Source organism: Microtus pennsylvanicus, chromosome 18, assembly GCF_037038515.1.
Source record: "Microtus pennsylvanicus isolate mMicPen1 chromosome 18, mMicPen1.hap1, whole genome shotgun sequence".
NCBI lineage: Eukaryota > Metazoa > Chordata > Mammalia > Rodentia > Cricetidae > Microtus > Microtus pennsylvanicus.
In genome coordinates, this window is record NC_134596.1 from 40,911,614 (window position 1) to 40,925,884 (window position 14,271).

Genomic DNA, 14,271 nt, shown 5'->3' on the forward strand with positions numbered 1-14,271 from the left:
AGGAGGTAGTTTGGGAGGGGCACGTGGGAACACAGAGGCTCCTGAACCAGGGGGAGAGAGCATAGGGAAACACCTCTGGACACTATGAGACATGGGAGCCAGGTGACAGAAGCTGAGGGGAGAATTTCGGAGTGCTCTGAAGCTAGCAAGCCAACCCACAGAGCCCTCTGACACGTCTCTCTGTAGGAAGCCATCCTAATGCGCATGGGTCCCCAAAAGAGGTGGAAGAACGAATTTTCCAAGGCCATCACAGGAGGTCACAGCGGCGGGATCAAAGGTTCAAGGGCTCAGAACCCCATTCCCAGTCCACCCCTCCATGTTTCAGAATGGAGGCCTCCTCCCATGGGCCTCAATTGTCCCTATCCAGAAATGAGTGGACGCGGGAGATGAGGAGGGCTGAGCCATGAGGTGGGGCTCTAAGATGCCAGTTTCCCCAGCTATCCCAGTGCCAGGGTCAGAGGACATAGTTCTGAAGAGGTGACCTAAAGCCAGGGACTAACCTGGAAGGCCAAGCCCAGGAGAGGGTCAGGGACTCCTAGAGGACACACCCAAGCAGTGATCAAGACCAGTCTAAACCGGTGTCAGCCTCACCCATTCCACTCCCAAGGGTCCTGCCCCAAGCACAGCCTCAGTTGTCTCTTTCATACCCCAGAGGCTGGGTTGGTCCCTGCAGGGCAGCCAGGAGACCTAAGACAGATGAGACAGATGAAACCCTGTCCTGACATGGGACCTCACCGCTCAATCATCCTGAAGCTTGGCAGGATGGAGTTCCTCAGAACTGCAAGGTCCCCACAGGGAGGGAATGCTTCTGATGTGGGCTTGCAGCAAGAGATACAAACCACATCACAGAGGCACACCACACTGCAGAAGTGAGGGCATGAAGTCTTTATTGGGGACATGTGACAAGCACGGCAGAGACACTCAAGCCCCCACAGGGAATACGGGGTGAGACAGAATTGGGGGACAAGCAGCGTGAACCAAGGGGGTCTTGAGAGCTGTAGGGAGAGGTCAGAAAGGTGGGGCCCCTGTCTAGGTATGGCTCTCTAGAGTCACCAGCGTCTAGAAGGCACTAGCAGGTGCTTCTGCAAGCAATAGCCACCAGACCCAGCAACACAGCCTATCTCCTGCCTCCAGAATCCCGACCCTGAGCTGGAGCTTGCGCTCTTGGTAGTCCACCCACTGGACGGGTCCTACCTTCAGATCTCCATGCATTGGCATCTCAGATGAGACAGCCTTGAGGCAGAGTACCTCTGACTGATGCCAGGTGGCAGGTGAGGCTTCTCTCGGCATGCACAGGGTGGAGGAAATGAGGCTTGGGGCAGGACGGAGTCTGCCGATACCCGTGCCTCTGTTTCCCTGTCGGTTTGGGGAGTGGGTTTACCTGGATAGCCTCTGAAGCCAGTCCAGTATTAGACATCACATCTGGAAACATTCAACCCACTTCAGACATCAGACATAATAACCGCCCCAAAGCCTTACCCATGTGCCTCCACTCTGGTAGAACCCCCAGTAAACGCCCAGAGAAGTTACAGCAGGACACAGCACCTGTGTTCCTGATCAGAGACCTGCAAAGGCCAGCCGTCCTATCGGGGACATCAGTGTTTCTGGCTCAGAGCCCTGGACCCCCCAACTCAGTTCTCTGCTTTCCCATTTGAGCCTTAGTCTCCCAGTTCAGGAAGCCCTGCACCAAGGAGGACGCAGACAGGGTCACCTCCACCAAGCCCAGGACCTAGTACCAACTGCTCAACAACTAAGCTAAAGTCAGCCTTATTCCTGACTAGTGTTAGCCCTCGGGCACATATCCATACAAATATAGCATGCTATCTCTCAACATATACATATGTGCGGGTACTTAGAGCTGGGTCAGCTTCTACATGCTCTTTCCCTTCTCCACAGCAACCGGGGTGAGACCTGCAAAGCCAGCCACCCTCTGCCAGACAGACCAAGCCCTGCTGAAATCCTGCCCAGTGTCTGGAAGGCCTTAAGGTCACAGCAGGCTGGTGTTGACACTGGGAAAAGCACCTTCCCGCTGCCAGAGTGCCACTGGGCATCCATCTCCTGATGCCAGCTTTAGCCGTCAGGCAAATGCCTTCTTGCCAGGTTCCCCAGAAGGCAGTTCCTGTCATGTCTCAGTCTTCCATCCCTGTAGGAAATCCAATGGTTGGTTATTTGGATTTCTTGGTTAGCCTTTTGGTCTCTCAGTCCCTCTCTGTCCACAATGAAGCAGAGGTGGCAGGTGCCCAAGAAGTCCATCATTCTGGCCACATGAACCCAAAAGGCCTCTATCGTCTACAGTAGCAGTGTCCAGCTTCTAGACTATGGAGCCATGGGTCAGCCCTGTGAGCCGCAGCACTAGCACCAGGAAAGGGGGCCATGTAGGACTCAGGGGACCTTTAGCCAAGTCAAGCACAGAAGGAGCAGTTAGAAGAATGTCCCCAAAATATACATGTGGCAGGAGGTTCAGGCAAGGGGGAATTGTGGGCCAGAGGCAGGGTTGCCAGGGCTGTCGTCAGAGCTGGTTGAACACCACAGAGGCCTTGAGGTTGGCAGGCTCCACGCCCTCGCCAAAGGTAATAAGGAAATACATGACCTTGCGGATTTTGGCCAGGTCAGACAGGCGCTCCCCAAATTCCAGGGCATCGGCCTCATTCCAATCCATGACGTCGGAGTCTTCCTTGCGCCAGAAGATGGCAGCAGGGTCCAGCAGCTGGCGCGTCATGAGGTTGGTGAGGTCAGGCGTCCAGTTCTGCGAGGTGCCCGTGATGGTGACCTTGCCCGGCTTATCCAGGACCACATCCCAGCGGTCAAACTGCAGCTTCTGTTGCTGGATGAAGTCGAGACGGTACACAGACTCGGCTGGCCGGAGCAGCTTCTCGCCATCCTGCCGCTTCTCCCCACGCTGTTTGAGGCTCTCGACTCGTAGCCGCATCTGCTTGGTCAGGTCCTGGTCTAGAACCAGAGGCATGTCCAGCTGCTGCTTCGGTGGCCCGTCCTCTGCCATGGCCCAGGCGCTACAGCTGTTGCCACTGCCACCACTCCCGCCAATGTCAGGGAACCAAGTGGGCTGGAGCTTCAGGTGCCAAGAGAGGAGGCCCCCTGAAGGCCCGCCTCCCTTTCCAGACTCTCCTTTTTGGCCACTGGCCCTTTCTGGCCCCGCCCAGTTCTCAGATCAGAGTGTGTGTCCAGCTGCCTCCTTTCTGCTCCTTGCAGAGGTGGTAACGCCGTGCCTTAGGCAGGCTGGAGGGTGACAGGCTCCTTCGGGACCAGAGTGCTGATGTCAACTGCTGTGGCAATCACCTTGACTACAGTAGGAGCAACAAGCCAGAGGCTTGCTTGTTTGTGAAGGAGGGAGCGCTGCATGGGGCTGTTGGGAGAGAAGTGAGGGGTATAGACACAGGGAGGTAACTCGGGAAGAGGGGACAGGGCAGCACCAAGATGCACCCGTCTATCCGTCACTGGTTTCCTGGCCAGCTTGGGGCCACTGGTGCCCCATCCTCTCTTCATTCTCTCTGATCCACCTGCCAATTCCTGTCAATTCCGCTTCCCAAATGCCCTGGGCATCCTCCTCTCCTTTAGCATCACTAGGACCCAACCTGGCTGAACCTGCAACTCTCAAATCCCAAATCACCTGCCAGACAGCTGCCTGGCTCTGCTCCCGGAAGCCATGGTTCAATCCATCTAACCACACAGTACGCCACATAGCCACAGGCCCGGCTCTCACTTCCACCCGAATCCCACCAGGCCTTCTGCCTACACTGATCCTCCACCTCCCCTACGAGACACCTTCTCCAGGCCAGGGAGCAATCGGAGGCAGAGCCCAGCCAGTGTATGCGGACAGATGGTGGGACTGGAGACGGAAGTGTGTCTGGGCAGTGGTGATAGAGAGATGTGGCTGTTACAGGATGTCACACACAGGAAAGAGGCGGGGGGCAAGGTGTCGTAACTGGAAACGATCAGAAGGGTTTAGGGGACAGAAGCACAATGCATGGCTAGACGGAGGCCAAGTGAACCAGTGTGTTGATAATTAGCACAGCTTGCTTGTTATGTTTGCTTGTTTGTCTTTGAGACAAGGTCTCACCGTATAGCCATCCAGGCTGCCTTCAAACTCCGAGCAATCCTACTGCTTGGGTCTCCCAAGTGCTGGGTTCACAGGTGTGAGCCATCACGGCAAGTGCTTTTCATTTGGGTTGTTTTTTTCGGCAATACAGGGAACTGAACCCAAAGCTTCTTTCACCGAACTACAGCCCCTAAATCTGATCCTTTTACTTGAAGACAGGATCTCAGTGGGTCAACCTCACAATCCTCCTGCCTCAGCCTCGCCGTTGGGGATCTTAGGATAAAGGAGAGGCGTCCAGGGTGTCCTTGACAGAGCCCTTGCCTAGCACGGACAGACTCTGGATTCAGTTCCCAGCAATGGGAAAAACAAACTGGGGCTACCAGCAGCAATCCCAGAAACAGTATGGTAAGAGCTGAATCAAGCAGCCTGCTCGCTCGCCGGCCTTCAGGGCGATATGGCTGAGGGGCTTCGACATCCTTTCTGAAGAGGAATGCCTTCTGCGCTTCCAGAGTGACATTCTGACCTTAAATTATTTTCATTCCATTTGTGTGTGAGTACATGCATGCATATGTGTTTGTGTGTAAATACCATAGGTCATATATGGAGGTCAGGGACAATTTGAAGGAGCTGGTTCTCTCCACCCACCATATGGGTTCCAGGATTGAACCCCGATTGTTAGTTGGCAAGCACCTTTATCCACAAAGCCGCACGGCAAGCCCAGTTCGTATTTGTGTTTGTGTAAGTGCTCGAAAGAGTGTGCGTGCATGCGTGTGAACAAGAGAAAGTGTGCGATGTGAGAGCCGATGCGCATGAGTGGGGGTGCAAACGCAAGCTTTGCACGGGGTTGGCCAGTGCCTGCCCACTGAACTGGACACCCTGGCAGGGCCACGTCTGTCTTGTTCATCCCCGTAAGTGAGAACATGGCTTCCATGCTCAGGGGACGTTCCGAAAGCTAAGTGAAGGGCAGAAATGCTGAACGCTGAATGAATGAATGAATGGCAACGACAAAAGGTGGCCTAGAAGCCTAGAAGGCGAGGTAGAGACCGGTCTCAGCACACCAGGGAAAGGGTCCTACACAAGCTGTGGGTTCAGTAACAAGTGGTTGAAGGTGAGGACGGATGGAGCTGCTGCCAGAGTGACGGGGCCGAGGGCAGAGGGCAGGTGTTAACCTCTCAGACCTAACGATGTCCAGAAAGGCTGAGAAATCAGAGGTGCCGAGCGCTCTGTGCCAGGCAGCCAGCCAGCACAGCAGGCTGGCAAGGACAGCGTGCCAGAGGCTGAGGCTGAGGAAGCTGGCATCTGTACAGACACTCAGGCTTCTACATCCCGGGGGAAGGTGGGGTGGGGGTGGGGTGTCAGCCTTTCTAATCCCTAAAGGGACCCAGGGCCACAGAACCGCTAGAGCGGGCTGGTCCGCTACGGGGAGGGGGTGCACCTTGCAGGCAGTCGGGGGTGAAGGAAGCTGTGACAGCTGTAATTGGGGACCCACAGACGGGCAGGCGGGAGGAGCCAGGAAAGAACTGTGTGATATATGTTTGTGGCCAGAGAGGGAAGGAGGTGGACGCAGCAACTCTGCCAGCCACTGGACAGACAGACCCTGTGAGGAGCCATCCGAGGCTAGATGGAGGAGGGAACGCAGGAGAGAAAGGCCACTTTGAAGGGGCCCCCGTGGCTGCAGACGCGTGCAGGAAAACAAAGGGAGCACCCCAGACAACCTCCTCAGCCCCAGCAGAGAAGAGGATGAGGAGACCCTCACACCTCTGGGTGGAGAATGGCACATGGGCCTTACGGGCATTTCACATGTTCAGTCCCCAGAACATACAGTGTACATAGGACACGGCTAAGTCCTCCTGAGCATTTCACATGTTCAGTCCCCAGAACATACAGTGTACATAGGACACGGCTAAGTCCTCCTGAGCATTTCACATGTTCAGTCCCCAGAACATACAGTGTACATAGGACACGGCTAAGTCCTCCTGAGCATTTCACATGTTCAGTCCCCAGAACATACAGTGTACATAGGACACGGCTAAGTCCTCCTGAGCATTTCACATGTTCAGTCCCCAGAACATATAGTGTACATAGGACACGGCTAAGTCCTCTTGAGCATTTCACATGTTCAGTCCCCAGAACATATAGTGTACATAGGACACGGCTAAGTCCTCCTGAGCATTTCACATGTACAGTCCCCAAACATACTGTGTACCCGGGACACGGCTAAGTCCTCCATTTATTACTTATTTTTTTCAATTTTTAAAATTTTATCTGCATTGGTGTTAGGCCTGTATGTCTGTGTGGGGGTGATGGATCATGGAGGTTCACACAGTTGTCAGCTGCCATGCCTGGGATTGGAACCCAGGTCCTCCAGAAGAGCAGGCAGGGCTCCTAACCACTGAGCCATCTCTCCACCACCCCCACTCATCACTTCCTAATGATCTGATTCATAACTGAGGCATGGGCTGGGACAGAGTGGGAGACATTCGATTTATCATTGTTGTTGTTTCGTTGTTGCTGAGACAGGGTTTAATGAATAGCCTAGGTGGGCCTTGAATGCAAGGTCTCCCCGCTGCAATCTGGGAAAACTGGAAAACATTTAAACTGTCAACAAAGATTGCCTGGTCCCAGCACCCTCTACTCTGCCCAGCACTGCCCAGGACTGACAACCCCTGCCTCACTCACTGCCCCAACACTCTTGCTTTGCGTGATGGTCACGTCTGTCTTTACTGCCAGCCGGGACTCTGACAGGCTACCCCTGGGTCCTGGGCAGCTATGAGCAGGCAGCAGACCCATGCGAGGCCACCTCCCAAAGAACCTTGGATCTGGCCTAAGCTGAGCCCCGTGACAAGCATTTAACCTAACCATATCCTACGTGTGGGTTCACGGGGCCTGGTCACCTCAGACCCATCGTCTGACTTAGGGAACAAACTACTGAGCCGGAGGAGGCCATACTGACCCACATGAGAGGGAGCCCTGCGGAGCAGATGATTGGGTGGGATGCACGAGGGGGGTGGGAGAGAAGCTGTGTAAGCAAGGGCACTCCTAAATGCCCAGCATTTGTCTACGGGGCCTGGAAAGCCAGGTTGACACGGAAGCCAACATCAGTGACCACCAACCAGAACAGACTCAGCCTGGCAGGCTTGGAATCCTGTGCCCATCAGCCCCAGACTACCCTGAGGTCTTGTAAGAAAGGAACAGCTTCCTAGAGGAAGGGCAGGAAGTACATCTACATCTAGTACTCAGCACTGGGAGAGTAGAGGTGGGCGGGGTTCGGGGCACAACTCCCCCTACTGCTCTTCCAGGGGAAAAAAACAGACGAAGGTCAGGGAGGCTCTGCGGGGCAACAGGACAGAACAAGAGGGTGACAACAAACAGGGACCCGTCAGCGGGGACTGCCGGGGATGTAAGGCACGGTAATGAGCTCCCCAGGGCCTCCTCGCATGAACCAGGGACCTGTCAGCACACCAGCTCCCGGAGGTGGACCGCAATCAGCCTAGCGCATCCAACCCTGGTCCAGCCTCCCCCACCGCCAAACTCCTGGAGGTCAGCCTGGGAGACCACCAGGGTTGGGGTCTCAGTCCTGCAGAAGGTAGTGGTTCCACACTGATGAGAAGCAGGCAAGCTTCTCCATCAGCTAGACGGGGAGCAGAGCCGCGAGGCCAAGTCAGTGAAACAGCAAGGTGAGGATCTTCCTTGACAATGCATTGCCAGACCTGGTTAGGCTCCAGTCCATCAAGAGACCCGCGGGAAATGGACAGAAAGGTCAGCTTCAGAGTCACAGGGCAGTACTGGGTTCAAGGTGGGGCAGCCCTCTGTTCCCCAACCTTTGCTCATCACACCAGACTCAGCAAGAAGGGGCAGACTGGGCCAGCTCTGCCCCTGGGGAGTTCACCTCTAGAGGGGAGACTCGGATAAACAGGCAATTACAGGGCAGGGTGGAGCAACACACAGGGCCCACATGCCCCTGCAAGCCAAGGCCGTGCAGCCCTTGCTCAGAGTCGGGGCTGGAGGTTGCTGTGTTGAGGACCAGTCCTCCATCCGGATGATGGATGGTTCCGGGCTGAGTTCTCTCCAGCCCTCGACACCCACAACAGACATACCCTTCTTTGCCCTCCAGTCTGAGGCTGTCCAGCATAGACTCCCACCCCTGTATGCCATAGCAGTGGGCTCTGAGTACCAAAGGCCCACAGTGTGCAGGGGTCGTGACCCTGACAGGGACACCTACTGGGTGGCTAGGGGCCCACACTCTTCAGGAGACAGGAGAGGAGGATAGAGGTCCTGCAAAGGCCTGGGTGTTGGCTAAGGACACAGCTCCCTCTGGCGGCTGGATGCCTGGGAAAGGAAGAAAAAAATGTATCCTATTCCTGCGCCCTGTTTCAATTACTTGTTTGTTTGTTTGTTTGTTTGTTTATATGGAGGTAGGAAGATAACTTGTGGGAGTCTATTCTCTTATTCCACCATGGGGGTCATAGGGGTCAAACTCAGGCTTGAAGGCCTTGCCTACTGAGCCATCTCCCCTGCCCGGAACACCTGGAACACGCTTATGTTTAGGGATAATAATTATTACAAAATAGGTCAGTGTGGCCATCGCTGACTGAGAGCTACCCTGCCAGGGGTCCTATAAGAACAGTGAGTGTCTCTTCCTCCCCCTCCTTCTCCTCCTACCCCTCCTTCTCCTCTCCCCCCCCTCCTCCTTCTTCTTCATGATTTTCAGAGGGTCTCACACATCCCGACTAGTCCTGAACTCACTATGTAACTGAAAATGGCCTCCCCTCCTTGGGAAAGTGGTTCCAAGTGTTATATTTAAGGTCTCCTGCTGAGCGTTGCCAAGAAGGTTCAAGAGGCAGGCCTGGGACCCATTCCATCAATCCCCAGACCTTGGCCCAGAACATCAACAGCATGAATCCGGAAATCATGAAAGGTGGAGCTGTCTAGACCGCACTCTGATGAACAACTGAGAAAACCGAGGCCCAGGAAAAGCCAGCAACTGGCCTGTGTCACACAACAGTTACTGAGCACTGAGTGGTATCCCTACACCGAGGATAACACAGGCAGTGTGCACACTTCACAGGGGTAGCCTCTGCTCCACGGTCCCTCGTCCCTCAGCAGTTGGAGAGGGGACACATCAGAATCACCTTGGGAATTACCCTGAGGATCCCAGGCTAAACAGGCGAGGGAAGGCCAGTCTGCTAACTGAGGCCCAGCCCAGCGCAGCGGCAGGCTTTCAGGAAGCACCACAAGCCTCCCGATGCCACACTTTCCTGGCAGCAAGCGCCACGGGCTGATAGCCCCTGCAGCTGCCACTCCCCAGACCTTACCTTTTGCCAGAGGGACTCTCGGGAGGCCAGTGACGAGCAGGCGGCCACAAACCAGCAGTTGCCCACCTGGCCCTGGTGCAGGTCATGGGAGCTGATGCCATCTACAAAGAGGCGGGGATCATCGCAGATATCCTGCAGGGAGGGAGAGAAGAACATGAGAACCTGGGGGCATAGATGCCTCACTGCCCTCTCTCCCACATGGCCAACCATATCCCAAAGTCCTGCCTGGACTGTGTCTCCCTCCTCGGCCAGAGGGCATTTCCACTAGGGTGAGCTGACAGATAACAGCTGAAGAAAGATTCAGCTTGCTGGACCCTGGGCCACCACCTTCTTCTTGCCTTGAGTAGATCTCCCCGTGCAGCCGGCCCTCAAGGCCAGTCACAAAGCAATCAAATGACAAGCCCCAAAAGGACTAACGCTGAGTACAAAATGAGGGCGTTCAGGCAGTGATGGGGTTGCTACTCCGTTCTAAGGACGAGGAACAGAAGCTCAAAGACAGGCAGGACTTGTCGGAACGCAGGACATACGAATGCCAGCGTGGGGCAGAAATTCTGTTGATTTTTCACAGAGATACACAGGCATGGCCACGGGGACACAGGAGACGCTAGGAACCAGGTGGGGACAGCTGCCAGGCAGAGTCATGTCTGGCAGGACTCAGGCCCTCCCCATCCTAGTTTCTGGGTCTTGGTCTAATTTTCCAATCTCTCTCCTCTTCGCGGTTGCCCTTAAAGACCCAAGGCAGGGCTATAGAGTAGAAAAAGTGCAGCTTTGGTTTCTGCACCAAGAGACACACGCTGAAAGCATAGATTCCTGTCTCCTACAGAGCAGACACCCTGCCCAGGCTGGAGTCAGATGTAGGTGGATCTCTGAGGGAGCAGATAGCACCACAGTATGCCCAGCCCAGGAAAGCAGCTAGGCACACCATCATAGCCTCCTCAGAGACTAATGAGAAGACCTGAGCTGAGGGGGCAAGACGGCAGGGCGGGGAGGCAGAGCACTGAGACACAGCCTTATAGCTCAGACAACCCCCACTGACCCTGAGAACCCAGCACTGTGCCCATTTCACAGATGAGAGGTTGAGGACGATGCCTGTTTAATGGGCTTGACAAGATCGTCTCCATCTTGAAGCCAAGCAGCTGTGATGACCTGTGAGCTAACTCAGGCTGGTGAGCATCCCCTTGGGAGGCCTGCAGGAGAGAGGCTAGAAGACCCTGAGAAGTCATCACATGACCCTCATGTGGCTCCCCACCCCTGAGACTGTTATTGCTATGCCCTAAGGTAACAGTCCACTGGGTGTGGGATTTCCTGGGGGTGTAGCCGCCTATGACCTAACCCACCCCATAACTCCATTAGGTTCACTAGGTTCACAGGGTTTGGCTTAGACAAAACCCTCTCTTTGATCTGCTCATGCCCTGTCTATCTTGGGTGAAGAGAAGTTTCTTCACGTCTCCCAGGGAAAGTCACACACCTTGTGGTACCTACAGAGAACAGTCTGAACCAAAAATGAGCCGGGTGGATATTCCCTGGTTTGGGGAGTGACACGCCTCCTAACTGATGTGATGGTTTCATTGGCCCTCAGACTTAACAACCAAGCCTGAGCTTTCTGTGCCCAGAAAAAATCAGGCTGAGGCATACCCCGAGGGGGAGATTCCAGAGTAACCAACCTTTGTGTGGCAAAAAGTTAAAAATTGTTTAATTTTTAATTTTTTTTTGGTTTTGGTTTTTCTAGACAGGGTTTCTCTGTGTAGCCCTGGCTGTCCTGGAACTCACTGTACAGACCAGGCTGGACTCAAACTCAGAGACCCACCTGCCTCTGCCTCCTGAGTGCTGGGATTAAAGGCGTGCGCCACCACCACTTGGCTAATTTTTAATTCTTAATTCTATGTTAGATTTTAAGAAGGCAGCCACTGGACTCTGGTTAGGACTGAGCCCAGAGGAAAACGGCCAGCCTAAAGGATGAGAAAGTCAGATTCGTGTTAGGAAGCCCCTCCAGAAGGCTTCAAGCCCAAACAATTGTTCCCCAAAGGGGCGAAGGGTGGGGGAGGTGCAGGTGATCATTGCTGCACCCAGTGATGTAGGGGGAAGGGGCTACTTGGCGTGGGACCTGAGGCTCCACAGTGAACTGTGGGTCTTTTGCTCCCCTGCTGAGACGCAGAACACCACAGCTTTGATGGAGTCACACAGACCTTGATTCATGGCAACTTCTGAAAACACGGGGGTGGGAGTAATGGATGAATCAGGAAACGGAGCCATGTAGGTGAAAAATATTGAGAGTAATCTTGTCCTGAGTGGGCTGTGATTAACACCCGCTCCAAATTGTAAGGAGGCAGGCCTGGGCGTATTGCTGGGATACACCCTGAAATGAGGATCATATACCATGGAGAGATCATTCACTAAATTAACCTGAAGCCGTTTCAGTAGCCAGGTGGGGCAGGTAAAAACAAAACAAGGCAGATAGGGTGCCCATTCCAATATTTTTCCTTTAAAAAAATAACGCATTAGTTTAGTATCCTTCCTGTAGGAGCATTGTGTGATGAAACACATGTGTGCACGGGTACACGCGTGGAGGTCAGAAGACAACTTCCCTAGAGTCAAATAATAGTCGCCTGATCAGCTGAACCACCCTGCTGGCCCCCTGGCCCCCTGGCCCTCTGGCCCCCTGGCCCCCTGCCCCCCTGGCCCCTGCCCCCCTGGCCTGTCCTCCCCATCCTCTCCCTTTTGAAGGAACCATCATCATCATCATACACGTGATGGCACCTCTTCACACTGAAGGCCCTTCACACCGACGGCCCTTCACACCGACGGCCCTTCACACCGAAGGCCCTTCACACCGACGGCCCTTCACACCGAAGGCCCTTCACACCGACGGCCCTTCACACCGAAGGCCCTTCACACCGACGGCCCTTCACACCGAAGGCCCTTCACACCGAAGGCCCTTCACACTGAAGGCCCTTCACACTGATGGCCCTTCACACTGACGGCCCTTCACACTGACGGCCCTTCACACTGACGGCCCTTCACACTGATGGCCCTTCACACTGATGGCCCTTCACATTGGCAGCCCAGGAGGCTTCCATTAATTTGTTTGGCTCTGATCTTTAACATTCCCGTGGCTGATGAGCCCCCAGGGCAATTGGCATTTACTTGGAATGGACGCAGTAGACCTTCAAGAGGGCCTGCCAACCTCATAAAAGATCCCATTATAGTGCAATTGCCTCTAAATGTGTCACAGACTAAATGTATCTAAATGTGAGACATCCGATAGCTGGCCATGTCCCTCGGCAGGACAGAGGGCGGGAAATTGGATGCCTAGGGAACCAGGCACCGCGTTGGAGTCCCTCTCTCCTCCCACCCTGAGATCCTCATCACTACTACAAAACAGTTAACTGGGGTGGGACTTCTTGGTGGCATAGCCACCGGTAAGTGTCCCCATAAACTCAAACTCATTGGCTCCCCCAGGGTGGCCTAAGGCAGATCCCTTCCTTTGGTAGTCAGTACCCTCTCTATCTTTCCAGGGAAAGTCATATTTCAATGTCCCAGGCATATCATGGGAGCTAGAGCTGACAGTCTCTGCCTGTTTCAGAGTCTCCAGGTCTGTTCCTAGGCTCAAGCTGTCACAACACAGCAGCAGAAACCCTTCCACAGATGGCCAGCAGAGGGCAGGAGAGCCTGGGAGGCAGACCTCAATTCCAGCACGCCTGCTGCTGGAGACGCAAACAGAAGCCAATGCTCATCTCTGTTCCTCCAGGTCCTCAAACGCTGGCCCTAAAGTGTCTGTGTGGCCTCCATGGTGGCGGTGGAGCATTCTGCCAGGGGAAAATGGGATAATGGGACCTCAGGACAGTGTTTGGGACTCGATTGCTCAGAAAAAGAAAAAAGCCAGGAAAAGAAACGGTAATTCCTCTGAGGGCACTAACTGAATCGGACGCCTGGACCACTTCTAGCTGTGGCTACAGGGGAGCCAGGGGCAAGCTGCATGGTGGCTTCTCCAAGGCACAGGTGTGTATCCTGCTGTCTCTGATCAGAGTAAACCCAGCCAGGAGGCCTGTTTCTCGTCCCCAAGACCACTCTCAGGAAGCTCTGGGGGCCACCCCGCTTCCTCCTAATCTTATCTTCCAGCCAACTGTACCCATCCAGAGTCCCAGACTGAGACAGAGCGATGTCTCCTCACGGAGGGAGGCTCCGAAAGGGGGCAGGGGCGGGGCCTCTCATCTAGCGAAAGGGGGCAGGGGCGGGGCCTCGCATCTAGAGGACTCACAGTGAGAGAGCTGCCGCCAGTGCCACCAGAGCTGCAGCGGGAGATGGCAGCAAGGTGCTCATCTCGCCCTGTGACAGACAGGAGGCAGGGGCGCCCCAGGTCAAGTACAACTGACTGAGCAGACAGGGCAAAGCAGGATGGTTGGGTACACCAACGGGATCTCCCTGCCACTACGCCTGTACCGTCCTGGCTCTGGACCCCAGAGCGCCCTCCTGCCGCCCAGCCATGCCCACCCCAGACTGGGAGAGATGGAATTTCGGAGAAGTTCCATCCCACCCCTGAGCATGCCGCCTGCACCCGAAGGCTCAGGTTTGCCAGCTCTGATCTAGGACACCCGAGGCTGCTCATACCTGGGATGCAGATGCACCTTTGCTACTGCTGAAAAAAACATCACAAAAATAGCTTCGAGGACTGGTCCTGGGGAGGCCAGGAGTAAAGAACAGGGTGCTCCTGGTAGTGCTCTCAGAGATAAGGATGCTGAGGCAGAGAGAGAGAGAGTCAAGGTCACTGGTCCAGGGCCTTGCAGCATGATGACCTAAGATTCAAACTTGGACAGTCTGCTTCCCAGCCTCTCTCTAGGTGTGCTGCGTCCTATAAGTGATAAAGCTACCCTTCCTTGTGTGTCAACAAGACCCAGGAGG

General features: G+C 54.8%; 2 protein-coding genes across 4 annotated transcripts in view; both read right to left on the reverse strand.

Annotated features, from left to right (window-relative positions):
• Positions 1-14,271, reverse strand: part of Capn5 (calpain 5) — a 56,521-nt gene that overhangs the window by 22,083 nt on the left and 20,167 nt on the right. For all 3 annotated transcript variants that reach the window (XM_075952463.1, XM_075952465.1, XM_075952464.1), the window contains exon 3: positions 9,373-9,504. In XM_075952463.1, coding sequence (XP_075808578.1) covers positions 9,373-9,504 — 132 coding nt within the window. The remainder of the gene's footprint in view (positions 1-9,372; positions 9,505-14,271) is intronic.
• On the reverse strand, positions 1,624-3,185 carry Omp (olfactory marker protein). The gene has a single exon (XM_075952467.1). It carries the CDS (start codon positions 2,999-3,001, stop codon positions 2,510-2,512), a length of 492 nt encoding a protein of 163 aa, XP_075808582.1. The 5' UTR covers positions 3,002-3,185; the 3' UTR covers positions 1,624-2,509.

What these genes read in the sequence shown, in the direction of transcription:
- Omp (XM_075952467.1), bottom strand. Translation starts at nt 3,001, where the DNA reads ATGGCAGAGGACGGGCCACCGAAGCAGCAGCTGGACATGCCTCTGGTT.